Source organism: Typopeltis vanoorti, chromosome 5, assembly GCF_054136105.1.
Source record: "Typopeltis vanoorti isolate ZY-2024b chromosome 5, IOZ_Tvanoo_1.0, whole genome shotgun sequence".
Lineage (NCBI taxonomy): Eukaryota > Metazoa > Arthropoda > Arachnida > Uropygi > Thelyphonidae > Typopeltis > Typopeltis vanoorti.
Genome location: NC_143553.1, coordinates 68,331,724 through 68,358,907, shown reverse-complemented (window position 1 = coordinate 68,358,907; position 27,184 = coordinate 68,331,724). Strand labels below are relative to the sequence as shown.

The window sequence follows — 27,184 nt, the reverse complement described above, 5'->3', positions numbered from 1 at the left end:
CAGTGGCACTGAATGAGTTAATGCAGGTAAATATAAGGTTTTTGAATTCAGGATCCACAGATGGTATCCTTCGTTCTCATTTGGTGGAGTTGCACTGAAGAAGATGTGGAGGATGCTAGGGATCTTAAGGGTGATTGTAGATAGAAATTTAAGAGGGCATATTGTAAAAGTTTTCAAAACTACCCTGACAATTGCTGCAATATTGAGGAGGATGTTTACCAGCAGAGATAAAAGGTGGCTGTTCCATTGTATAAAGTTCTGATTTATACACTGTAATTTGAAGGGGATGAAATAACCTTGGAGAGGGTGCAGAAGTAGATAACAAGTGATACTGGGACTGTATCATTTTAGTTATGAGGATAGACTGAGAGCATGCAACTGCAGAGTTTGGTGGATAGAAAATGTGGAGGTGGGGAGGATATGATTGAGACATTTCAACTGTTAAAGAGTATTCATTGGATTGATACTGTGGAAGATTTTTCATTTGGTAGAATGATGGGTAAGAACAAAGACAAGAGGCTACCCCTGGAAGTTGCAAAAGGAAATAGTATAAGAGGAAAAGAAGTAAGATTTTTTGCATGGAGAATGGTAGCAGAATAGAATGCATTGCCTGAGAGGATAGTAAGGTTGTAAATAGTGAGAGTTTAAGGAGTGGTACATACTTTTGTGTTGTCTAAGCTTGTACCTCTCATAATAAGTCTTACAACTTTATGGAAGTCTGGAACAATAATTAAGAACATCATTCATGGCACAAGGAGACCAAAGACTCGTAACAAATGACCTTATCAGTGATACTCCTTTTGCTAGGGGAAAAAATTTCACCTGACCTAATTGCCTTCTATTTTCATTTTCTTGTCAGGATATTTCGTATTGGAAAATTATTTTTAACTTCAAATTTCTTTATGGAGTTTTTAAGCAGTGTATGGAATCTTTCTCTAACTGAAACCTCAAGTTTGACTGTGATACGTAGATAGTGGTTTCATAATTTGACCATCTAAACAAACAAGATAAACACATTCAATTTACAGTTGAAATAGAGAAGTGACAAGCACTTTCCTTTAATACACTTGTTACAAACCTTACAATGGGATCAACCAGCCTTCTCTGGAAATATATATATATCAGTGCTAATGTGCGAATTTCCATTAATCTTCAGATTCCCTAGGTAATTATTATTATTGTTATTTAACTCATTGACCGTTCTCACTCTCACCACTCTATCAGGCAATGCATTCCATGGTTCAACCATCCTCCATGCAAAGAAACCACTCCTTACCCTCTTGCTCACAGTTTCCTTTCGTAACTTCCAGGGATGGCCCCTTGTCATCACTCCTTCCTGCTGTTCAACCAAACGAAAGAACTCCCCAGTGTCAACCCTGTAAACACCTCTCAACAGTTTAAATGTTATCTGCCTCTGTATCCTTTCCACAGTTAATTTTTCCCCTTCAAATCCTGGGGACGAAATCTGAGAACAATAGGCTAAGTGTGGTGTGATCAGGGTCTTATACAATGGAATGATAACTCTTTTATCTCATCAGGTCAGCATCCTTCTCATTATTGCAGCAAATGTCTGTGTTACCTTCACCACCTTTGCAATATGTCCCTTGAATTTCAGGTTTCTATCAATCATCAACCCCAGATCTCTTGTCTCCCCTACTTCCTCCAATATATCTCCTCCAATAAGAGTATGCAGCATCCCATCGATGTGTCCCAAACCTCAAGACCTTACATTTTGCTGCATTAAACCATTCATTTGCCCATCTGTCTAGCTTATTCAAATCCTCTTGCAGGGCTGCCGCATCCGCACTATTACTAATAACCCTTCCCAGCTTCACATCATCTGCAAACAACTGAATATCCCCTTGCAATCCAATGACAATGTTATTGATATAAAAATGAAACAATACAGGTCCCAGTACTGAGCCCTATGGGACCATACTTGTAACCTTCCGCCTCCTTGATACTGCCCCATCATACACAACTCCCTGATACCTATCTGACAGCTAATTCTGAATCCAGTTGACTAACCCGACATCTAAACCCATGTGCCGCAATGTAAATATCAGCTTAATATGTGGCATCTTGTCAAATGCCTTTGCTAAGTCAAGAAAACATGGCAGCATATGCCTTTCCCTCATCAACTGCTCGTGTCACTTTATTATAAAAGGCTAGCATATTACTAAAACAAGAGCAGCCCCCTCACAAATCCATTTTGAGTCTTACAGATAACATTACCCTCATCTGCCCAATATTATATACGGTCCTTAACTAATTTCCGCAAGATCTTAACAACTACTGATGACATACAAACTGGCCTATAATTAGACACTTCCAGTCTGCTACCACCCTTCCATAATGGCACTATCTTACCTTCCTTCCATTCCTTGGGTATCTTTCCCATAGCCAGACTTTCATCGAAAAGCCAGGTCAAAGGAGCTTTCAGCACATTTTTTCAAAACTTTTGGTGAAATACCATCCAGTCCCACAGTTTTACTGACATTTTTTACTGACAGTTTTACGGGTTCAAGGTTTCTAGAGTACATCTAGAAACCTTGAACCTGCCCTCTCCCTCTAGCATTAAAATTTACTCGTCCAGGATGAAATATACCAATAAAGTGTTCATTGAACAATTCCACTATGTCCTCTGCATCAGTCACTCTATTCCCATTTCTATCCCACAATGTCATTCTTCCACAATCATTTCTCTTCCTACTGCCCACATAGCTAAAAAATTCCCTAGGATTTTTTTGGATCTTAGGGCCAATCTCTTCTCATATTCCAGTTTCCTTACTATATTATACTATACGTCTTCCTTACTATACTAGTCACTCTTCTGGCCTATGTCTTATACTCTTCATGCATCTTCTCTTCACTCGTGGAAGACATCTTACTATTGCTGCTAACAAATATTCCTTCACAATTTCCCAAGCATTAATGATATCCCGTCCTTTCATTTCCTCCCTCTATGAAACTTCCCCTAGTTGACGTCTAAGACTCTTATAATCACCTGCCTTATAATTCCACATACATTCCCCATCTCTTTGATACTCTTGTATGTCTATTCATTTTCCAAGTCAAAACCACATGGTCACTCTCTCTCCAACTGGTGGGAGAGATGTCATCTCAGTTATTATCAACTCTTCTGATGCAATGACCAAATCCAAAACTCTTGAACCTCTTGTTCTCTCTATTACATGTTGCCTAAGATATTTGTCCCTCAAGAATTTTAGAAATTCCATTCCCTTATTGCTACATACATCTTCCTCTCCCCAATTTATACTGCTGTAGTTAAAATCTCCCATAACAATCATTCTGTTTTTTTTTTTGTTTTTTTTAAGAATCTAAGCAGCAAAGCATTTTGGTCTAGTGCGGCTACTCCCTCCGTGGCTAATCACTTCTGGTGACCATCCGTCACAACATCATCTGATCTGGATGACTTCCAGTGGATCAACTTCCTTCTCCTCTTTGCCTCCTTCCGATCTCCGTGTGTCCAAGCCGAAAAACTGTCGATCAATGTTCACATTAACTGTGCCTTTTCAGTTAAAGTTGAAAAATAAATCTAAATATTATTAGATAAAGTTCAAATTTTATCTCAAAACACACAAAGATTACTTAATGAGTACCATGTGATGTATTTTAGATATGCAATTTACTATCAACAAGTTATATCTTATTTGTGTAATGTTAGGTTAGGTGAGGTGACTAGACACTTTTATTATAAAAATAAAGAAGATACAAAGTAAAAGAAATTTTAAAATATTTAAATTTTAAATCAAATGACTAACATTTAAAGTGAAAACTAATTCAAAATGGAAATTACTATAAAAATAATTGCAGGCTTCCTTCTAACAATTCGAATTAGCTATTTATTAGTACAACTTAATGATTGATGGCATTTCAAATTGCATAGTAAATTATTTTTATGGCACACACAGATTCTTGTGAAGCATTAGATTTGCGGTCACTCTTTCGATATCCTTGCACAGTGCCTAGTGAGATGTTGCAGCTTGTCACAAGAATACTTCATCTTGAGGAATTTCATCCTTGTTAATAAATTTTTCTTTGCATAGACTGAACTGGGATCGGCTATCGAATTTCATCTGAACACGACTTTTTGTCCCTAATTTGTAAAGTTTAATAGTTTTTTAGACATATACTGTTCTCTACCCATTAATGTGAACATTAACTAGTTGAAGTGAGAAAGAATATTTTTTTCATACTTTAGTGATGTGATTCAGTTAATGTTGAGAATAACTAGGGAATGTTAACATTAATGATTTTCAAACATTAGCATTAACATCTACATGAAGACTCCCATCATAGATTTTATGGCTATCAACACTCAGTCTCCTTTTCATTTAGATTTCCTTTTTAATTACAAAGTTCTTTAAGCAAGCTTAAATTAATAAGTAACCCTATCAATATTTTTTTTTAAAGTTTACAGTAAAAAAATAATAATTCCAAAAATGCATAAACTTACACTTTGCCACATTAAACTGTTATCCATTGTAATGGATAACAGTTCAGCAAACAATTGAATATTTGCTCTCATATTATTTCCTATATTATTGATGTACATATTAAATAGTAGTGACCTAAGTATACAAAGCCCCACAGCATGCTGCTAGTCACAGGCCTTCTTCTGGAAACTCCACTTTGAAGAGATACCAGGCAGTAGTTTACTACTGCCTGGTATCTCTTCATCCACCATCCTCTCATCCACTTCACCAACTTGATATCCATCCCCATGTACTGCAGTTTATTTATCAGAATTCTGCAGTATCCAAAAATCAAAATCCTTTGCAGTATCACTGTATACCAATTAACTTTATCCGACTCAGCTGTCACTCTGTTATAAAAGGTAAGTTACTGAGGTATGATCTACCTTTAACAAAACCATGTTTTCCCTCTCTCTCTCCAAATAGTATCCCATTCCTCTACCCATTCTTGGTTTTTTCCTTAAAAACAACTTCTCTAACCTTGACCAGCACTCCTGAGTTTCTGATTGGCTGATAATTTGCTACCTCAGCCTTAGATCCTCATTTATGCAATGGAACTATTTTCCTTTCTTTCCGTTCCCTTTGGACCAATCTAGAGCCAAGAGTCAAATTAAATAATGTGGTGTGGTCAACGGCACTGCCAGTTCACTAGCATCTTCCTGTAACACTCAAACTAGTATACCTTCTAATCTCATAGCTGTATCGCTACATTCATCAAAATTATTCTTCCGTAATTGTTCTTCCTTTTACTTGCCACATACTGAAAGAACTCTTCAGAAGTATTTGGCCTGCACCACTAATTTCTCTTCATATTCTGATATTGTCTTTCTTACCATTCTGGTCACCCTTCCTGCACTTCATGCTGTTCACAGGCCTTCTGGTCACCTTTCTCTTTGAATTCCCTCCACAATTTTTTTTTTTTTTTTTTTTTTTTTTGTAGCTCCAGCTTAATCATGCTGTTCACCCATTTATCTCCCACTTAATATATCCTCCTGACTCTGAATATGCAGTCAGCTATTACTCCTCTCACACCTCCTACATGGACTATCAACATCCACACCTTGCAGTTTCTCATGCCATGGCATTGCTCCAAGCAATTACCTGTGTTTGTCATACTTACCAGTCCTATAATTCTATATGTATCTCCCTCTAAACTGAGAATTTTACACAATTTAGCTGCCACCTAGCTCAATACCACATGATCACTCTCACCAGTTGGTGGCAATCTTGGTTACAGACAAATCTTCTGAGAATAGAGCTAGCACTCTCAAACCCCTGGAACATTCTATCACATGCTGCCTCGGGTAATTATTCCTTAGGATGCATAAATTCCATTTCCTTCTTCCTTTTCTCCTTCCAATATGTGTTCGCATGGTTGAAGTCCCCATAATAATTAATTGTCCTCCACTGACTGAGCTTATTTGCCAATGCATACTATCTGCATCATCCTTCACATTCCCTGGCCTATAGCAACAACCAACTGTATGTGTTGTCCTGTTGCCCTCTATCTCACACCAAATGGCCTTAAATGTACTATTTTCACTGACATCCAGTGAAACTTCTACTCTCGTTTTGCAGTTTATTCAGCTATCATCAGCAATACTTACTCCCCATTTTCTATCCTCCCTGAAAATACTATAACCCTATCATTCTATCCAACTACATCGTTTTCTGTCAGCCATATCTCTCTAATGCCAATAACCTTTGGCTAAGAATGCCAAACTCTTCCCTCTTGTTTTGCATGCTTCTGACATTAGTGTACATAAAATGCAATAGACCAATACAATATCTTAATGCTTTATAATAATTATCGCATTATGGTTTGCTACCAGAAGTACTAACTTAGGCATTTTTTGTACATTCTCACACTTAGTTTTTTAGTTGATATCTGTGGACTCAACAGACATGAGAGGGAGAAATAAACTCAGATTTTTAAGTAAGCTTTTATCGCAGATTGTAAGGAGATTGCATTTTTTGTATGTCCTCCAGATTGGAAGTTGTGCAGAGGTCAGTAAAAGATGCAGAGTGATGTGCTTAATAGATACATTGAGAATTAGACTAGATCTTCTACCTAAGTCATTATACCATGGAGATAATGACAAAAAATGATTATTGGCATTAAATGCATGTGGCACTTCAGTGACTAATCTTACTTGTTTCTTTACCAGGTAATTCGCTTATGTCAATGTTTGTCTGCTTCTAAATCTCACCTTGCTGATTTGGATACAGTATGCAAAAATCAAGCACTTTCTATCAGCCAGCTTGAAGAGCAAACTTTAGTATTACAGGAGAAATTAGAAAAGATGCAAGATATAGAAAAAGTTGTTATCAAACTTGAAGATGAAAAAAGATTTTTAGGAAAGCAATTAAAGATACTACAAGATGAAAAGCATACTGATAACAAGAAATTTGGGCAAAATCAGGTATACTATCAGAATATAAATTTGTATATGCCTTTTAAATAAATTAAAATGCTGTCCCAAAACTGGTTTAAATTTTTATTAATGAAGCTCTTTCTATACCTCTTTCAAATGTAAAGAATATATTTGGCATTACATCACTTCCTGAAAAATGAAAAAGTATGCTGTGCTAATCTCTGTGATGTATTACTCCAGCAAATGCAAAATACATCTTTCTCTTTTCATTATATTCTATCTATCTGCTGACATATTTAAGATTTCCTTCAACTGGTTATTTTTGTTTACTGCATCAGTTATATAATTTTTTTATTGTACTGAAAAAACAGCATATATGTTATGCAATACACATCATGTATCATACACATCAGTAAATAAAAACTAGTACCTTATTTATTATGCCGGATGTTGTCTCAAATTTCATATTTGATTACCATAAATTCCACATGTAAAGTTTACTACTTAAAGACCAAATAATTAATATAGCCCAAAAGAAATAAAACAATTGTTTTTCAGCCCAAATAAGAATCTTAATGGCTGACCAACTTGGTATTGACATTAGTAGCAAAACCTTCAAACTATGCCTTTACAAAAAAAAAAAAAAATGAACCTTAAAATTACAGCACCTTCATAGTACAGTTGAAAGAACAATGGAATGTGCACCCTTTGGAAAATACCTGAGTTCATTTCTTATTATCATGAGATGCTCTGTGATTATATTAGTGTTTTCACCTGAGAACTTGGATTTTTCATCCCATGTATAGATAAATTGGCCAGAGAACATATGCTGTTAGCAGATGACGGTATGTAAATGGTGAATTAAATAGTGTAGACAGTAGGTGATGTGCAGAGTGCCCTCCTGCTATAGACCCCTTGTGCCCCTCCATGTCGGGCATCTCTGATGGTACTGGCCCTTTTCATTTCTCCTCTTTATATTTCTTTCCACATTCTTTGCTCTACTTCTCCAGAGTCTTTTTTGCTGTCCTTTCTTCCTTAATACCATCACTGGGATCCAATGGGCTGCCCCCATGTTTGCCATGCAGTGCAACGCATAGACATCAAGAAAGGGGAATTCTGGTAGTCTTGCACTACTTTGGCCTCTGCTTCAGCAAGATGGCAGTCTTGCATGGGCAAGAAAGGATCAGTCAGCTAGTGGGCATGCCTGAAAGGTCAACATTGTTGTAATAATTCTTCTACCCACATGGTCCAAGGATGGGCTTAAGGCTTGCTGTGGTGCTGGTATAGCATATCTGGTAGCCTTGGTAGCCGAAAAGCTAGTCGTGTTTTTATATTAAAACCTTTTTACTTAAATCTTGGTTCTAGTCATTCAATTATTTTTAAAAAATATGTATGTTAACCGAGTTAATGATCATTCTTTCATCTATAACTTTCATGACAAGGCTTCTATTATTAATAATAAAAGAAACTTCAACAAGACACTGAAGAGGATTGGACTAAGCATCAACAGGTTGGTCTTCTTGAGACGTTGCAAATTTCACACTATCTTTCCTAAATTTATGTCCTTTAAAGAAAATATAACAACTAAACGTGCGAGGAGAATATCATAAAGCTAAATTAGACCTACTGTCTGAAAGAATCTCGGATACTAAACGAACTCTCGCTTTTCTTTTCAATAAAAAAAGAACTATAGCAGAGAAACTGGAAGAATCTCTAGATAATGAAAGTTGGCATACCTTTAATATAAACTGTGAATCTCAAGCAGCCACAATACAATATAATAACAAAGTAAATCTTATAAGAAAATTTGAAACATTAAAAAGAATACAAAATAATAGGAACTTCTCAAAACCACACAACAATATTGACAAAGTCGTTATCAACAAATCTTCTTATATACTTTCAGATGAAGAAAAAAGCATTCTTAGTAAAGGTCTAAACTTTATTCCTTCCCCAAAATTTATACCAAAGGAGCCACTACTTACAAAAATAGAAAAAGCAACTTCTTTTCTCCCTCTACAAGATGCAAAACTTCTACGTATCAATAACGCAAAACCACCTGCAGATAATATTACCTTTAACAGAACGCAAAGCTATTAAAAGTTTAAAAAACAACAGAGATATAATTATCCTTCCTGCGGATAAAGGCAATGCAACAGTCATCCTCAGCTCTGAAGATAAAATGCTTTAATTACTACAAGATGATACCTACTCAATACTCGAGAGAGAGAGAGAGATCCAACTCGTGAACTTCAAAATCGTACAAACAACTTATTAAAAACAACCACTAAATTATCTCGAAACGTTCGCTTATCTCTACGCTCTCTCCATCCATTAATTCCTTGCATATATGGTGTTCCTAAAATCCATAAAGAGAACACCCCCACTACGCCCCATTGTAGAAGGTATCAATTCTCCAACGTACAACCTTTCAAAATATCTTGCCAAATACCTCAAACGTTTTTCAGGCAAGTCACCATCCTTTATCAAGAACACTGCAGATACATACATCAAGGATATAACAGTTAATGAAGATGAAATCATGGCTAGCTTGGACATAACTTCTCTGTTCACTAATGTCCCAACAGATGACGTCCTAACATTACTCAAGGACAAGTTATCCAAAAAAATGTTAGCCTTGCTTACACATTGCATCAAGTCCGGTTACTTCAGATTTCAAGATGCTATATACAAGCAAAATAATGGGCTGGCTATGGGTAATCCTTTATCCCCTGTACTTGCAAATATTTACTTTGAGGATTTTGAAACCAAGGCTATCTCTTCCTTTATTTTAACACCTAAAGTTTGGAAATGCTATGTAGATGATGCCTTCATTATTTGGAGCCATGGACATGATTCCCTTATGGGTTTCCTCGAACATCTCAATAGCCGACATCATAGTATTAAGCTTGAAATGGATAATTCCCTGCCTTTTCTTGATGTCAAACTGACCCGCTCTTCTGGTAAACTCAAAATATCGATATACAGAAAGCCCACACATACCAACAGATATCTGCATAGTCAGGCCCATCACTTCCCTCCTCATAAGCTTGGAATAATTTCCACCTTGGGACATAGAGCCCATTCTCTTCTGGATGACCCAAATGAACTTCTTACAGAAATAAACCATCTCAAAACTTCTTTCAAAGTTAATGGATATTCCAAGAGAATCATTGAAAGATTCCTTCTTAATCCTCCTAGATATCGTTCAGAAGAAACAAATAGATTCGAATGCAATATATCTATTCCTTACATAAGTACAGTTTCACATAAATTAGCAAAAGTTCTAAGAAAATACAATATCAGAACCTTGTTCACTCCACTTCCAAAGATCCGTTTCTTAATAAGCCACCCAAAACCTCGTCATCATCATCTCAAATACCCTGGTGTATATAAAATATTGTGTGATTGTGATATTCCTTATTTTGGGCAGACAGACAAATCTGCTGAATTGCACATGGAAGAACACATGAGGGACATTACTTACAAGAGACAGCGAGCCAGTGCATTATCAAGTCATATCCTTTTCTCGGCTAATCCTAATGATGAAACCCAAAGTCACAAAGTCTGCTGGGAAAAATCTACTAACATCTTCCGTTGCAATGATGAACTAGAGAGAAAAATCGTGGAATCTAGAGAAATCATCTTCAATCCTGTTCATCTAAATAATAACTTGAGCTACAACCTCCCAGATAGTCATTCAGCTGTAATCACGTGCTGGCATTCACGAGATGCTACTAGCACATACTTTCCCAACAATACAACAAACGAAAGAACAGCTTTAAATACGACCACAATGATTTAATGTCAATTATGTATAGAGACTCTCTATGATGTTCATAGTTTATTTAAGCTTCAGTGTTTTAGTGTTTTTTCTTTTCTTTTCTTTTTTCTTTCTTTTATAATGTCACCTTATGAAGGCTGTTACAAGCCAAAACTAGTCGTGTTTTTATATTAAAACCTTTTTACTTAAATCTTGGTTCTAGTCATTTATGAGCCCATACACAAAAGTTTGGCTAATCAATCTATAATATGTTAGTACCATGTATGGGTAGTCAGTTAAGGAAGGAGAAACTTGCTTACATTTGATTTAAAAGCCTGGGAAACACATAAGGGGAAGACTGTTCCACAATATAACAGTAGTAGGTATGAAGGAGGAGGAAAAGAAATTTTTTTGTGGGGATTCAAAGGTTACTGTGAAGGGATGTTGGGCAGCAGTTGCATATGTTCCAATGGACTTGATAATCTTATCTTGCAGCTGTCTGAGCCCATACTTCTTATGGATGACTTTAATGTGCACAATACTTTGTGGGGGTAGTGCCAACACATTCATATCATTGAATTAATGCTTGACAGTAATGACTTCTTCCTTTAGAGTAATAGGATCAATACTTCCATATTTCTCCCTGCTCATATTCTGCAATATATCTTAAAATCTGCTCACCTGCCATCAGAATTTAGGATTATAGAAGTTGATGTTCTGAAAGCTATGTTGATTTTTTGTTTGCAGAGTTTGTCAAATGAGAAAGAGCAGTGTGGTTTATGGTTATCAGCAAAACTGTAGATTGGATTTACAGCTAACTGGATAAGGTCATTGATATACAGAAGGAAGAAAGTAGGTGAAAGAACAGAGCTTAGTAGACCTTCTGCATCACTTGCAGAATTTGAGGATAAAGATCCATCTGCTGTAATGAAGGACCAGAAAGCTACCAACTTGCAGAAGTTGGAAGACACACCATATTTTGGGAGCTTACTTAACTAGATATGGTACCCCTGTTGTGATCCATGCTGATAATTATTTATTAGTTCTTACCTTCTTGGTAAGAAATAATAATTATCAGTATGGATCACAAATTAGCCTACATCCATCCATGGATGGATGTAGGCTAATTTCCAAGCTGCAGGATGGATATCAGTGAATAGGAAAGAATAAAAAAATGAAATTGATAAGAAGTCAATTCTGGAGATGTACCATTGGAAGCAGGAGCTTTCAGTATCCAGTTTGGATGAAATTCTTCTGATCTCTTTTGGCAAAAAAATAATTAGGTTCCTTCAAAGTGGCACCTAATTATTCCATGTTTGCATTGGTGCAAGAATTGGAGGAATAAGCAGCTTCCTAGGAAATTAGTTTTTTCATTGGATAATGATGTAACCTCCATAGCTCAGTCAGTTTTGATGATACCCTTCAGCTGAAAAGACCTGGGTTCAAATGCTGTCTATGATGTGGAGAACCTTTATCAGAGCTTTTCAATTGAAGGTGAGTTAGTCAGTCTCATATGGAGGTAATAGGTTTTTTCCTTCTAGAAATTCACGTTTTTCATCCTGCATACAAGCAAACCAGCCAGTAGAACACAGGCAATTTACATACAAAGCATATTTATAGGTCCGCGCGGTTAGCCTAGTGGCTATGTGCTTCGCAACCATATGCCTGAGGAAGGAGTGTCCTAGGTTCGATTCCCGTCGGTGACGTGAGGAACTGAAGGATCTTCCTCAGCCATAGCCAAGTTAGCCAGTCTTGGGCGTGGACAGCAGGGTTTTTCCTCAGTTTATTCTGGGGTTTTTCATCCTGCAAAGCAGGCAAACTGGCCTTGAGAACTTAACACTACAGCCCATAGAATATACCGCGGCATAGGGCTGACCACCTTATCCTGTAAACGGATTGAGGTCCGATGATCAATGGACCCTCGACACCGCAAGGTAAAAGAGGGTATAAAGAAGATGAGATGATGAGCATATTTATAGGCCTGTGGCTTAACCACCCTGGAATCATGGTTATGAAATCCAAGGATACCTTGGGCCTATGAAAAACTGTAGAAGAAGAAGAATGATGTAATAGAACTATAAAAACGCAAAATGGTGGAAGCTGGGTTGGACAAAAGTTACAGCAAATAGTTTTTGACAAGATAGCTGCCATGACTGAAAATACTCCATAAAAATTACTCTGCATTAGCTAGCCTAATATGCCTGATCATCTGATACTTGACCACTCTCTGTATTTCCCAATCTATAATAACACCTCACTAAATATTCTATATTGCCTGCCTTCACTTCTTACCATAGGCTCTCAAAACTGGCAACATTTCCCTTTTGATTTTCAACTCTATATGTCAAAGCTCATCTGCTGTAATGAGAACATTCCTGCTCCCATGCTCCAGGTTATGTGTAGTTAACTTCTATGCCTATCATAGTTTCTTAACTGATGTCAAAAAAAAAGGCATACAAGGGAAGAAAAAGAAGAGTATGAAAGAATGTTAGCACTTGATACGACAGTCTTGTTTCCTTTGTTGAAGATTAAAGATGCTGGTGATGCTTTTAAAATGAAAAGAGGAAAAGCAAAAGAGTTGCTAGTTTAGAAGTTAATGCTAAAGTTCACATTGATGAGTTAATAGGAAAAAAGCAGAAAGTAAACACTATAATCTATTGCAAAAGTATCAGTAAATCAAGAAAATAATGCTGACAGCAAATCAGTAGATGAATAGCTTGGGTAGAAGTAATGGTGTATGGTATGATGGACAACTGGACTTATATATGAATGATGGCCTGCACTTGAGGTTAGGTTGTCTGGAGGAAAGTATTAGTTAATGAGTGAATGGAAATTCAGAAGCAAGAAAAAGCTAGAGTTGGGTATGCAGGACTCTGGCAAAGTGTCTATGAGAATTAGTTGAGAGTTCTTATTACAGCAGGCAGAGGCATTTGTGGATAGAATGTAAAAGATTAGTATTTTCATGAGGGGGGAGGAGAGAGAGAGAAAGAAAGAAAATATGGAAAATATTGCTGATGATATCAGAATTATAACCAACAAGTGTAGAAACTTGGTAGAAAACAGTAGTGGCACACCCAGAGGGGGGGGGGGCAAAGGGGCCCTGCCCCCCCCCCCCCCCCAAAAAAAAAAGAAAAGAAAAAGGAAAGCAACACTAGATTTTTCCTAATTAAAATTCATTTTTTTTATTTATGTTGTGCCATGTCTTCTATCCACTTCCCTTATAGCACAGCAGTCTTGATTCCCAAGCGCTATAGGGTATTCCCATCTTATGTGATTACTATTTATGAATTAGCAATCACATAAGATGGAAATACCCTATAGTGCTTGGGAATCAAGACTGCTGTGAACACAAGGCGAACGAAGTAGCGCTTGGGCAGACCAAGCGCTACTTCATTTGCTTAAGCCGGGCCAGAGGAGATCACTGATATCATGTATTGCCGATCACTGCAGATGCTCAGTCATTAGGTTGTATGCAATGTGTATTCTCAAATCATCTACTGAACCCCCCCCCCCGATTAAATTTTGAGTGCTCTGCCCTCCCCCCAAGATTAAATCCTGAGTATGCCACTAGCAGCTTTGTGGAAAGCAGTACATTAAAGGCTGATATGGTATTAGGTATCAGGATGTAAAAGAAAATGAAAATGGAATGGATTGATAAATTACTGCAACCAGAAGGCAAATAATCATTATGGAATACTTTTTTAAGAACAAAAGATTGCAATTGGGACTTGGAATTTGAGAGTGATAGCATTGGAAGATTGGCCAAAAAGAATCTCATGAATTTTTTCACAGCATGGCAAGTAAAAGGAAGAATGATTATCACAGGCTAATATTGATGAATGGAGATGGTGGGAGGGTGATAGCAGTAGAAAAAATTTGAATTACTGAGTGGTGCCTATCCAAGGATGTGTCATCCAGGTGGAGATTATATCAATTATGTAGATTCTGATCATAGCATCAGAAGGGGTTTCAGTTAAGAACGTGGCTGTTTTAAATAGTTTTAGTAGCCACTGGAACTGTGTGTGTGTGTGTAACTATTTAATTATGCCACTATTTCATTGCTCATAATTATGTTTGCTGCTTCCATAAATGTTATAACATATGTTTCTAGTACATAAACTACAAACAAATGATTAGCCATAAAATGCTTATAAAAGCAGTGCTGTTATAATAATAATAAGTCTTTCTGACTGTGGAACTGTCGCAATGATGTAATGATTCTTTTTGGAGATGACAGAAATTGTTTTTATAGGTTTTAAAAATAAATTTTTTCATCTTCTTAATGCTTTGATTTTAAATATGATAATTTCAAATTCGTCTATATTTATAGGTTCATTACATAAGTGTTCCTATCCAAACTGATAATCAGTCATATCCATCCTTCATATCTCAGTGCACACAGACAGTAATACATGGAGTGGATCAACCCTTAAAAACTGCCCCTTCTCCAGTAGAAAGTGAAAATATATCCACTTCCCTTATAGCATCTCCAGATCTTGAAGCTCCTTCTGAAGTTTCTGCAGCTCAACTTCATTTAGAAGAATGTATGATACGTGCCATGGTTGCTCTCCAGTTGGAACTTCAACAAAAGGTATATTTTTTTAATACTATCACTCAAATATTATTATCAAAATACAACAATTTCATAATAGAAATCTAGAAACTACTGGGGTAAGCCCATGCTTTTCTGTAGTGGTTCCTTAAACCATAGTTGAGGGCTTTCTGATGGAGTGCAGAATTCCAATATCATTAAGAAACGATAGCTCAAGTTAACACTCAGTCAATTAAATAAAGAGTGATATAGTTCATCCACTGTTTGTAGGTCTCTGCTTGGCATCTTGCCAAGAATAGTCGATTCATGCTGAAGGGGAGAAAGAAATGAAGGACATACGAATCGGTCGCCAACACGTGAAATCGCGTGCTTTATAGGTAAAATTTTTCAATTGTTATACAAGCAACATAGTTAACTACAATAATCATAAAAGAGAAGTTAATTTTCCGACCTGTAATAATAAACAACTCATCCCACAATATGGACAGATTACCCTATTATCGGAATGGATTCTCCTTTTTCTGACATGCGCAGAAGTGTCGAGTGATCTCTAATCGGTGGGTGAACTATATCTATAGTTTTATTGATTTCAAGTAAAGTTTTTGTTTCTTCAATTGGACTTTATTTAGGAAAAAAATGACACAGTTGCAAATAATATACTGGCAGTACATACAACTAAAACAACACATCAGGTATCATGGCAGCAAACCACAATATGCCACATAGATTTCAACTTTTTTTCTCAAGATCATTCAAGGAATCAGCTAAAATGATCAAACATTCTTTCATGTTGAAATAATACAGAGAAAATATCTCTAATAAGATTTTACATTCCATTTTACAAATCAAGGAAAAACACTAAATGGACATTTAGTGTTTTTCCTTGATTTTGTATAGTGCCTCAGAATTTAGAACTGTTATGCACAGGAAGTGAAAATTTTTTACTCAAAGAGAGGAAGCTATCTGCCACAATGTGCAGTGAACCACCAGAGAAAGATGGATACCCAGTTACAGAGGATGGTAGGTAGACCAAAGGATGACAATTTGTTTAGCAAGACTTGATCAAAAGCTCTGGAAATGTCAAGAGCAGCAGCACATTTCTTCAGACCTTTCCATAGCATGTGTCCAATGGTGGGTGATGTAGGCTAAGAGGTTAGCTGTGTACTTTGAGATCTTGCATGGTGGAATCCATACTGGTGGATCACTGGTTAAGTGGCAGGCCTCTGGGTAGTGAAGTTGAGGACTTCCCATAATTCTGGTGAGTATTGAAGTGATGGAAATTGGTTGGTAGTTTGACAGTATACTTATCTTTCTTTTTTGGAATAGCTGAATGTATGATTGCTCCCAGGTGTTGGAATAAGTGCCAGTTAATATAGTAGATTGAAGAGGTAGTACAGCACAATGAGTGTCCAAAAATGAGTGTCCATCTCGTTTTCTTCCAGTTCCATCATTTCTTCATCTAATATGTTCCAGAACTCATCTTTCTCCTCTGCTGTACAGCCAACTTGCAGGGCATATACACATAATACGACCACCCGCTCTTCTCCAAGACCCAATTTCACTCGCATGATCCTGTCGTTCCTTCTACCCACTTCCAGTACTTCGCCCTTCATTCTGCCACACACCACAATTCCCACACCATTTCTTCCCTCGTTATTCGCTCCAGAGTAGAACAATTTATATCCATCTCCCAGTTCCTTTGCCTTTACCCCCTTCCACCTTGTCTCCTGCACACATAAAATGTCCAACTTCCTCTTCCTCATCATGTCTGCCACCTCTCTTTCCCCTTCTAGTCATGCTTCCAACATTCAGTGTTCCCACTCACAACATCCTCTCCACCTGATGGGCTCGCTTCTTTAACCGCACCCGCCCTTGATGCGGTAGCCCTCGTCCACTTCTCGCAGCTGTATGGCGATGTGGCTGCGTGTCGCTTAAGGGGGGTACGCCCTAGCCCTTATATCATTTTCTCTTTGACTCATATCACAGCTAGAGCTGGCAGTGAAGTTTTACGACCGGATGCCCTTCCTGGCATCAACCCTTGCCATTTATCCGGGCTTGGGACTGGCACCTATTAAGGCTAGCTTGCCTCCTTTGGTGGCTGCATAAGACGAAATGACTTAGCAAGATAGGAAAGATTCACCCTTAGCCCTTGAATACTCTAATAGCATCAGGGGGAAGGAACAAGGAGAGGATAAAGAAGCAAAGAAAGAAGGGGAGGGACCAGTCTACAGAATAATATAGCAGATATATATTACATGAAGTAAGGCATGGTCCAGCATCTGGTACCTCGGGTTTGCCATGCCCTTGAGGTGATCATCAATATCTATCAGAGGATTAAAATAGTTCTTAAAAGGTTCAGTCTTGAATTTACACATACATTGTGAGATAACACATTCAAACATGAACTAATTCTTCAATGAAGTTTCTCACATTAGTTTCACAAGGAAATGTTTCATAATATCACTCATTCAAGCTTGACTAGCTGGCTTTAGCAACATGAAATTTGACCAAGTTCTCCGGACACAAGCAACACTATACACATTAGTTATTGAATAGATATTCTTACCAGTATGATCATCATAGCTTGCACATTATAGAAAACTATTACAGCACTTCTAGGTACTCAATAATCTTCCACTATAGGCAACACAAAACATAGTATCCCTGAGTTCAATAACTTATTTGTTAAGACTGGAAAATGTATTTTTTGCTCGTAATAACTTATCTTACGATAAATCTCGATCATATTATTATCCTTTCGCTTTGGTAAATTCCTTTACAAGGTGACAGGAAACTATAAATAAATATGAGTTCGAAGTAAGATCCATTAAAATCGGAAAGTTTTCAAATCTTTGTTACGTTGTACGATCCCAGGTTAGATCACATCTCACGACCTTCCTACACCTCTCCATTTTCCTTCTAGTTCTTTCTTTCTCTATCTCATCAATCCTCTCTCTTTTTCCTGCCCAAACTTGTTTTTCTCTGCCCTTTCAGTTTACAACGAAATTCCCACGTGATCGTTGTACAGTTCCCAATGCTAAGGCACGCGCTATCTCAAAATAACTTAGTTTTCTGACAGCAGCCAATCAAATTACATTAGCAGAGTCCCTTAGAAATACTTTCACTTTCAGTAACAACAAATAAAATGCATATATTACAGTTCACTTAGGATACATTTATAAGTTAATATAAAGAATTTATATAAGATAAATAACTAAAAAAAATTACAATTATTATTTCACTGAACAAAAAAAACAGTAAGCGTTTAAATTACAATTTACTTAGGAGCAAACTTAGCTCAGGAAATGCAATTCATGTTAAATCATGAATGAAGTATTAATAATCATAAAATTCTTCATTTACAATTATTCCCATAAATGACTATGTTGTCCTCATAATTTAGTAAAATGTCCATGAAATTTCAAGCCCCTATTCAGTATCATTCCCAGATCTTTTATGTCCTCCACCATCTCTAAGATATCCCCACCAATCCTATACTCTGCATCCCATCTTTGCTTCCCAAATTTTAAAATCTTACACTTTGCTATGTTAAACTGACATCTGACATCCCCCCCCACACACACTCACCCATTCAGACAGTCTATTCAAGTCCTCTTGCAAGGCTAAAACATCTGCTCTCTTCTCATAACTCTTCCCAACTTTCATCTTCTGCAAATAACTGTATATCGCTATTTAAGTACTTTCCAGTGTCTTCCAATGTCATTTACATACAAATTAAACCATAATGGCTCCAAAACAGACCCCTGGAGCATACCACTAAAGACTTTCCTTTTCTGGAACATCACTCCCCTGTACACAACCTGCTGATACCTCTCAGACAGCCAGTATCCAATCCAATGCACTAATCTACTGTACAATCTCCCATCTGTTCCAGCTTGACTACTAGCTTGTCATGTTATAATTCAATAATATAATTCAATTCAATAATAAATTAAGGAAGTGATTCCTTTGCATGATTCTCTCAAGGATTAATTTTGCATGATATTTGGAAGCCTCTGATTGTCTCTAAATATTTAAAGGCTTCAATTATGCTAACAATGATTAGAAAACACTTCAAGAGAACATATGGCACATGCTCTGTTTACGACATATCCTGCCGTGCGCGTGTGTGTTTATAGTGTGAAGAATTGGGGGTTGACATTTGCAGTAGCTACACATATAAATATTATTTTTAAATTTTACAAGGACTTTTAAAAGGAAAATGGTTATTTAAATACAGCTAGCAAAATAGATTGGCATCTATTAGATATCAGACAGCTGCAGCTGTACATTGTGAAATAGTGTTTATAGGAATGTTGGAGACAAATGAAGTTCGAAAATTTGTTTAGAACCTTACTATAGATGCTGAACATGTTAAAGATTCTATTCATTACCAACAAAAGAGGAATCTACAAAGAAAGTCAGTGAACTCCTTGCATCCAGTAACATATTTGCAATACTTTACCTTAAATTCATTCCCACACTTTCTGGAAATGTGTCCCTCTCACTACCATCTTCTCACATTAAAAAATAAAACCGCTACTCAGTTCTTGCTTGTCGCAGCCTTATACACCTTACAAATATCTCCCTTTAATTCTTTTTTGCCTACCTATTAAGCTCTCTGTGATTCACAATCCTTCAATCTCTTTCCCCTAATTTTTATTTATTATTATCATTATTATTTGATGCCTCCATGGAGTCCAAAGACTCATCGAGGGAAGGTACCTGCTCTGCAACTGTCTCCACAACTCAATCCACCAACTGACCACAATTACATCAACGCCATCTACCACCGACCACCACTAGTATTTCCAAAGACAATCGCAAACATCCATGCCCACGCTTGGATTTGAACCTGCAGCCTTTTGGCTGGAGAACGGATACGCTAACCACTCAGCCAGCCAGGCTGTCTGAACAACAAATGGATTTTATTATTATTATTATTATTACTACTTGACACCTCCAGGGAGTCAAAGCACTTATCGCAGGAGGGCACACTATTCTACTCTACTTCGCTAAATACATCTCATCCACTCCACTACTACCCAATTCTCCAACTACAACACTATCACCATGAATGCCATCTATCGCCCATCATCACCAACAACAGCATTTTTTGTCTGTAAATTGCGTGTGTTCTTAAGGCTGATTTCTCTGTATGCAGGATGAAAAACCTGAATATCTGGGGTAAAAAATGCTGCTACCACTGTATGAGATCAGTTAACTCACCTTCAACTGAAAAAGCCCATATAAGGATTCTCCTCATCACAACAAGAATCAAACCCATGTCTTTTCCAATTAAAGGGTGCAATGTTCCACTATTCTTTCAATTGTGCTATGAATTGAAACTAGATGACTAAGGCTAACAAGATGACTTTACTTAAATTCTTGAAAATTGTTCATGTTATACCTGCCGTTGTTTCACGTGTGCTTGCATATGCCATCTTCTACAAAGTAATGAAATGCTTGGCTTAGTACTTCTTACAATTCATAATTTTTATCATTATATGGCCTTCTTTGATGCAATAAAGAATGCTCTAGAAAATGGCATACTTGATGACTAGAACAAACTCTGAATAACTGTAACTTAGAAAACAGCAAAAATATAAGCTAAACTTCAGTCATTCCATTATATGGACTTTATTTTATAAAAGATGAATAATTGTGCTGAATTTCTCTTGATTTTATATTAGTTATGTACATTGCTGTTGATCAGCATTTCTTAAAAAACAGTGTGTGGCTCCAGAAGAGATCATGTGCTTGGAGCCTAAGGAATTAAAATAGAATTTGCCAATTGGCTTTTTAATAAAAACTTTTATTTAAAAAAAAATGGATTTGATTCTATGAATTTTAATTATCTAGATTTTGAAATGAATGATACTTGAAATCTTGGATAACGAATCTTGCAATTATGGATTAACTTTCTGTACACCAAAAGACATTTAGTTGCCACATAATAGACTTCCTTTCTAGGAACTATAATAACCCATGATTCAAGGGATTGCAGATTTGTTCCAAGAAAATAAGTCTTTTCTAGATACTTTGGAAATAGACAACAGAATAAGCAAAACACCAGTATGGTTGGAAGCCAGTTGAATTAATTTATTTCAAATAAGAGAGAAAATAACCAATATGCTAAACTAGCAGTATATTATTATTATTATTATTATTATTCTTAGCAACTCCAAGGAGTCAACAGACTCATTGAGGAAGGCCCTAACATCATGTCAAGAACAACTATTCGACATTCACACAGTATCTATCATACCTTGCCTTGAACTCATTCATGGTCATAGCACCCACAACAGATTCTGCCAGCTTATTCCACTCATTCACCACTCAAAAGTAAAAAAACCTAGCTCTAACACCATTACTAACCACATTCTTGCCCAGCTTCCATGTATGGCCCCTAGTCCTCCCACCACCAGTCCTATTTTCAAAAATATCTTCTGGATTAATCTTATAGAAACCCTTCAGTAATTCGAATGTCTCAATCATATCACCCCTTTTCCACCTATCAACCAATTTTTGCAACCCACAAATCTTCAACCTATTCTCATAAGGTTCATTCCGCAGACCTGCTATCATCTTGGTCACTCATCTCTGGATCCTCTCCACTTCCTCCCCATCATGAAGAAACCTTGGCGCCCATAACTGTGCCCAGTTATGGGCGCCAGGCTCGATACCGAGGAACAATAACTTGTTTGTCTCTGTATGTTAAAGTATTTTTCAGAAGCCAAGTGATTTGATGAGCTGATTTAGCCACTTTTGCAATGTGTTCCCTAAACTTCAATTCCCTATCCACCAATACTCCCAAATCCCTGGCCTCGTCAATCTCCTGGAGTACAGTTCCACCAATGTGATATACTGCTGCTATTCTTTTCACCCCAAAATGCATAACCTTGTACTTTGCCACATTAAATTGACATCCATTTTTCCTAGCCCAGTCCTCCAAACTATCCAAATCATCCTGTAAAATTTTGACATCCTGTGCACTCACAATTGCTCTACCCAACTTTGCATCATCAGCAAACAAGTGAACACTTCCTCTCAGTTACACATAATTGTGAGTTTTATAGTTACACATAATTGTGAGATTGTTTCAACCTATATGTAAGTGCCCTGAAGACGCCAACAGTTAAAGTTTGGTGAAACTAGTTGGTTAAGTTAATAAAAATGATCAACACTTGATCTGTAAACCAAAAATATTATTTTTTGACTGTTATTTCCTTTGGAGCCTCATCTTCACATTCCATTTGTTCGTTGTTCATTTTCAAGAAGATCATTGTCACTGAAATCTTTTGAATTTGAATCCAATAATTCTTTAACATCTTCTGCGTCAACACCATCAAAACCGAGGTCTTCACCAATTGCAACGATTTCTTTGACCACGTTGTTCACAGGATTTTGAAAACAACCTAAGTCATTAGTGCATTCTGGCAGAAGGTTTTTTCCAAATAGCTTTCATGCAACTAGAAGACACTTGCTCCCACGAGTCACGAATGTTCTGAATTGTGTGTTTAATGTTAAATTTTTTCCAAAATTCGTGGAGCGTAATCGCATTTTCTTCCGATGTTGTTTCTACTGCCTTTCAGGATATCTTTTTAAGAAAATAGGCTTTGAAAGTTGCAATAACGCCCATGTCCATGGGTTGTAGCAATGATGTCGTATTTGGTGGGAAAAATAAAAACTTTCACATTCTCACACAGATCATTAAGAGAATTTGGATGACCACGAGACTAGCAGCCTCGTGCCGTGAGCATGATTTTGCGTGATAAATTTAAAGGCATGTTAATCAAAACTCTTGGCGCGTATATCAAGGGATTGCTGCAATTAATTTCGCCGCGACAATCAAATCTGCGTTAAGCAAAACCGCGTTAAGCAAGGGATACCTGTATATATATAGTATGCTATATATAGATGATGAACATATATACACACACACACCACATCCTTATCTTATATCAAAGGTACAACAGATAAACTGGGCTCACTCCTGAGACAACACAAAATCAGAACAGTTGACATTCTGGACTAAGTCTTCACTTCCTGAGACAAATTAAGAACCACCAGGATCATCTCCTTCCAGGTGTCTACATTATCACCTGTTAATGTTGTACCCAGTGCTTTGGACAAACAGGACTGACCACCATTACCAAAAGAAATGAACATAAAAAATATATTCAGCTCATGTGTTAACAAAGCCTGTAGAATTTTAACAGAAATGGTGCATTTTTACATAAATTTTGTTTCACTGCTATATCTTCCCATCAGCAACAATCACGAAATATTCAGTAGAGAGTACTACTGTCACCTTCCATGCATGTGACTGTCCTTGTTCTGGAGGTCACTAATTCTAGTCTTTGAGTATGTATCTTAAAAATGCCTTTGATAATGCTAGCTCAAGCTAGCGAAACATGCTGTAAATACTTTACATAACTTATTGAATTACTTATTTTTATGTCATTTATTCCAGAAACTTCAACATGAATGGTTAATTTGTTAAAAGTTATGAAAGAAATTTGTCTTGAAAAACAAACAGCCATACAAGATGGAAGTTTTTGCACTTGGTTACACTACAAATTAAAGATGCCAAGAAATTATATTCTCGGATTAATCCTTTATTCAAGTGTAAGCAAACAAAGTTTGCACCTGAAGTAACTTCAGGACCGGGAAACTCATATATAGAAGCTAATGACTTCACATCACTTGCCTTAGTATCCCAAATACTGACTACAAGAGATTTTCATTTATTATCAATAACAGGCTCAAATGCATTATCAAATGCAAAAAAGCAATCAATGGCAGTGCTATCAGTAGACCATACTCAAGCATTTGATAATGTCCGGCATCCCTTTCTGTTCCATACCAGCAATTCAGCAAGATCTTCCTGCCAATTGGTGTATGTAAAAAGCTGCTATCTGTTATCAAAGAAGCCTATGCCAATTTAACCACATGCCTCCTAGTTAATGGGTTCCTGTCAGACCCAGTCAAAAGTTTCAAAGGAGTCAAGCAAGGTTGCCCTGCTTGACTTCTCTTTGCATTGGTTCTTGAACCTTTCTTACAGGAAGTTGACAATACACAAGTGAAAGGAATAACTGTTCCTTCAGCTATGAAGGGAAATAAGGTATTAGTATATGCTGATGACGTAGTGGGCACTTTGAAGGATGATTCCATATATATATCTTTTTTTTGATATTTTGGAAAAATTCAGCAAGATCAGTGGATAAACTAATGCAGACAAGACAAAATTAAAACTTTTTTTTGGAAAGTGGATCTTTTAGGCATTCCTTTTGGACTAACTAAGACAGAACCCTTCATTATATTGGAATTCCCTTCTCCACTTACCCAATATTACCAGTTCAAGAACTTATATACAAGAACTTTGAAACCTTAGAAGACTGGAGAATAGGGCCACTTTTCTTTTCTTATAAAGCCATAGTACTCAAAACCATAATCTTTCCTGCTCAGTTGTACATAATAAATATTACAGACATTGCAGCTGAAGAAAAGCAATCATATAGTAAGCCTGTGCAAACATTTTTGGTCCAGCTGATTCCAAGAATTAAAAAGGAATTTCTTTAGCTATCAAAGAAGCATGGAGGATTGGGCTTCTATTTAAGTAATTCTTCTAAAATTCGTCTAAAATTCTTCTATTTAAGTAATGCAGCTTCAAAAATAAAAAAATATTGCGGACCAATCACACATGTGCTGATCTTCTTCTGTACTATCTGGGTTTTCATCTTCCCACTGTTTGGAGTAAATGATTATAAAGATCCAAAAGCTGAGATTGTTCCTGAATACTACAACACTTTAGCATTGACATTATTTACATTAAAAAAAAGTAAAATTTGGTATAAAGAATTCTTTAATCTCTTTTGTTGTGAACTTCCATAGTTGGCTACTGACATCGATACTTTGTTTCATAACTTATTGAAGTTCCAAGGATACCCTAACAGGAGGGATCTTGCTTGGAGAATTCCATATAGCCACCTTCCAGTCAATACCATCAAATTGAGATACTTTAACATCAGAGATCCAATCTGTGACATATGCTACCAATTGGAAACAGTAGAACATGCATTCTACAGCTGCCCTCTTGCCTTTGTATTTCGAACTGATTATGTAATGTGTTGGGCATTCTGTTACTTACAACAGAACAGGTTGTAAGTAATGCAACAATGCCAGCAGCAATGGGAAGAGAATTTTGATTTTTATAATTAATGAATTAAAATATCATTTATGGAAGGTTAGAAAGAAACATGGATTTGAAAACCAGCAATATGACATGCAAATACTTTATAATATTGTATTGTGGAAATTTTATTGTTCAGTCAGACAATTTTTGTATTTAGAAAGAAGCATTCTAGGAGTTATCAAATTTTTGGCTAGATGGTGTATACCACCCAAATTATGCAATATTCACCAGGGGAGATAAAATTTTGTCTATTCTTGTTGTGATTGGTTTTTTAAATAGTTCCATCTTCTTAATTCATATAATAGTAGATTGCAGGAATGACTGGAGAGCAATTCGTGGTTGCTTTCATTGACCTAACATCAGCTTATGACATGGTCTGGATCAGGGCCTCCTTCTAAAGCTAGGCAATATTATAAGGTGCAAAAAACTTTCCAGCTTTTTGAATCCATTCTCTCCAACAGAAAGATCCTGATCCATATTGGTCTGGGAAAAAAAGCAGGCCCCAGATTCCTCCACAACAGTCTCCCACAGGGGTCTGTGTTAACCCCTTTACTCTTTAACATCTATGTGTCCGATTTACCACATACTAGTTCAAGCAAATATATGTATGCCGATGACCTAGTGATCCTATACCATTCTAATTCCTTTGTGAACCTGGAATCAACCTTGAACATCCCGGAAGAGTACTTCAAGCAGTGGTACTTGAAGCCAAATCCAGCAAAAATGGTGTCCACGGTGTTCCACCTGAACAATGCAGAGCAAATCAACACCTCAACCTCTCTTTCTGTGCAAAATGGTAGAATATGTGCCCCAAAATACCTTGAAGTGAGCCTGGACAGAAGTCTAACCTATAAAAGGCACATTACCAACCTGTCCAACAAAATTGAAACAAAGAATAATATAATTTCAAGGCTTACTGGAACAACCTAGGGTTTTGGTGCAGGTCCTAAGGTCATCTACACTAGCCCTTGCATTCTTTACAGCAGAATACTGTGCCCCCTTATGGGAATGAAGTGTGCAAACTAACATTATAGACACCCAGCTAAACTATACCATGCACACAGTTAGTGGGACACTGAGAAGCATCCCTCTCCCCTGGTTGCCTGTCCTATCTAACATTGCTCCACCAAATATATGGAGAAGACAAGCCTCGATTAAAGAATTTAATAACGTAATGAGCAACCTACTCCTGCCCCCCCCCCCCCCCCCCCGCATCAGACTATCATAAATCCACCTAATCTTAGCCTAAAATCAAGAAACTCTGTCTGGTCCATGGATGGACTCTCTTCAGCTGCCTTACCATCAATACCTGACATGTGGAGAGAACACTGGTCCAATAATCTTCCAGTCAGTGGCTTCCTGGTTGAAGGTTCCTCTGCTCCGCAGCCTGGTTTTGCTTCTCCTAGGAAGATTTGGTCATCTATCAACAGGATCAGAACTAACCAGGGCAGATGTGGCTACCTGCTACATAAATGGAGACTGTCAAACCACCCTTATTGTGATTGTTCCCCCATGGCCTAGACGATTACTCATATTGTGAATGACTGCCCAAGGCACCAATTTCATGGTGGTGGCCTCCAGGACTAATGAGGCTCTGAATTGGCTTTCTAGACTGGACATTGACCTGTAGCTGCTTTGTATTCCATTTGCCATAAGAATAAATAAACTGGAGAGCAATCCCAGGCAGTGAAGAACCAACTCAATGTGGTTAACTCATATAAGTCTAACCACCTGGGTATCAGTCATCTTTGCGTTTTAGTTTCAATTGGTTTTTTGGTTGTTCATTTATGAGATTGC

The 27,184-nt window shown here is 37.0% G+C and overlaps 1 protein-coding gene across 2 annotated transcripts in view; it reads left to right on the top strand.

Moving 5' to 3' along the window:
- Positions 1–27,184, top strand: part of LOC150106497 (uncharacterized) — a 553,742-nt gene that overhangs the window by 424,494 nt on the left and 102,064 nt on the right. For both annotated transcript variants that reach the window (XM_090393159.1, XM_090393158.1), the window contains 2 exons: positions 6,668–6,922; positions 14,968–15,228. In XM_090393159.1, the coding sequence (XP_090249285.1) occupies positions 6,668–6,922; positions 14,968–15,228 (516 nt within the window). The remainder of the gene's footprint in view (positions 1–6,667; positions 6,923–14,967; positions 15,229–27,184) is intronic.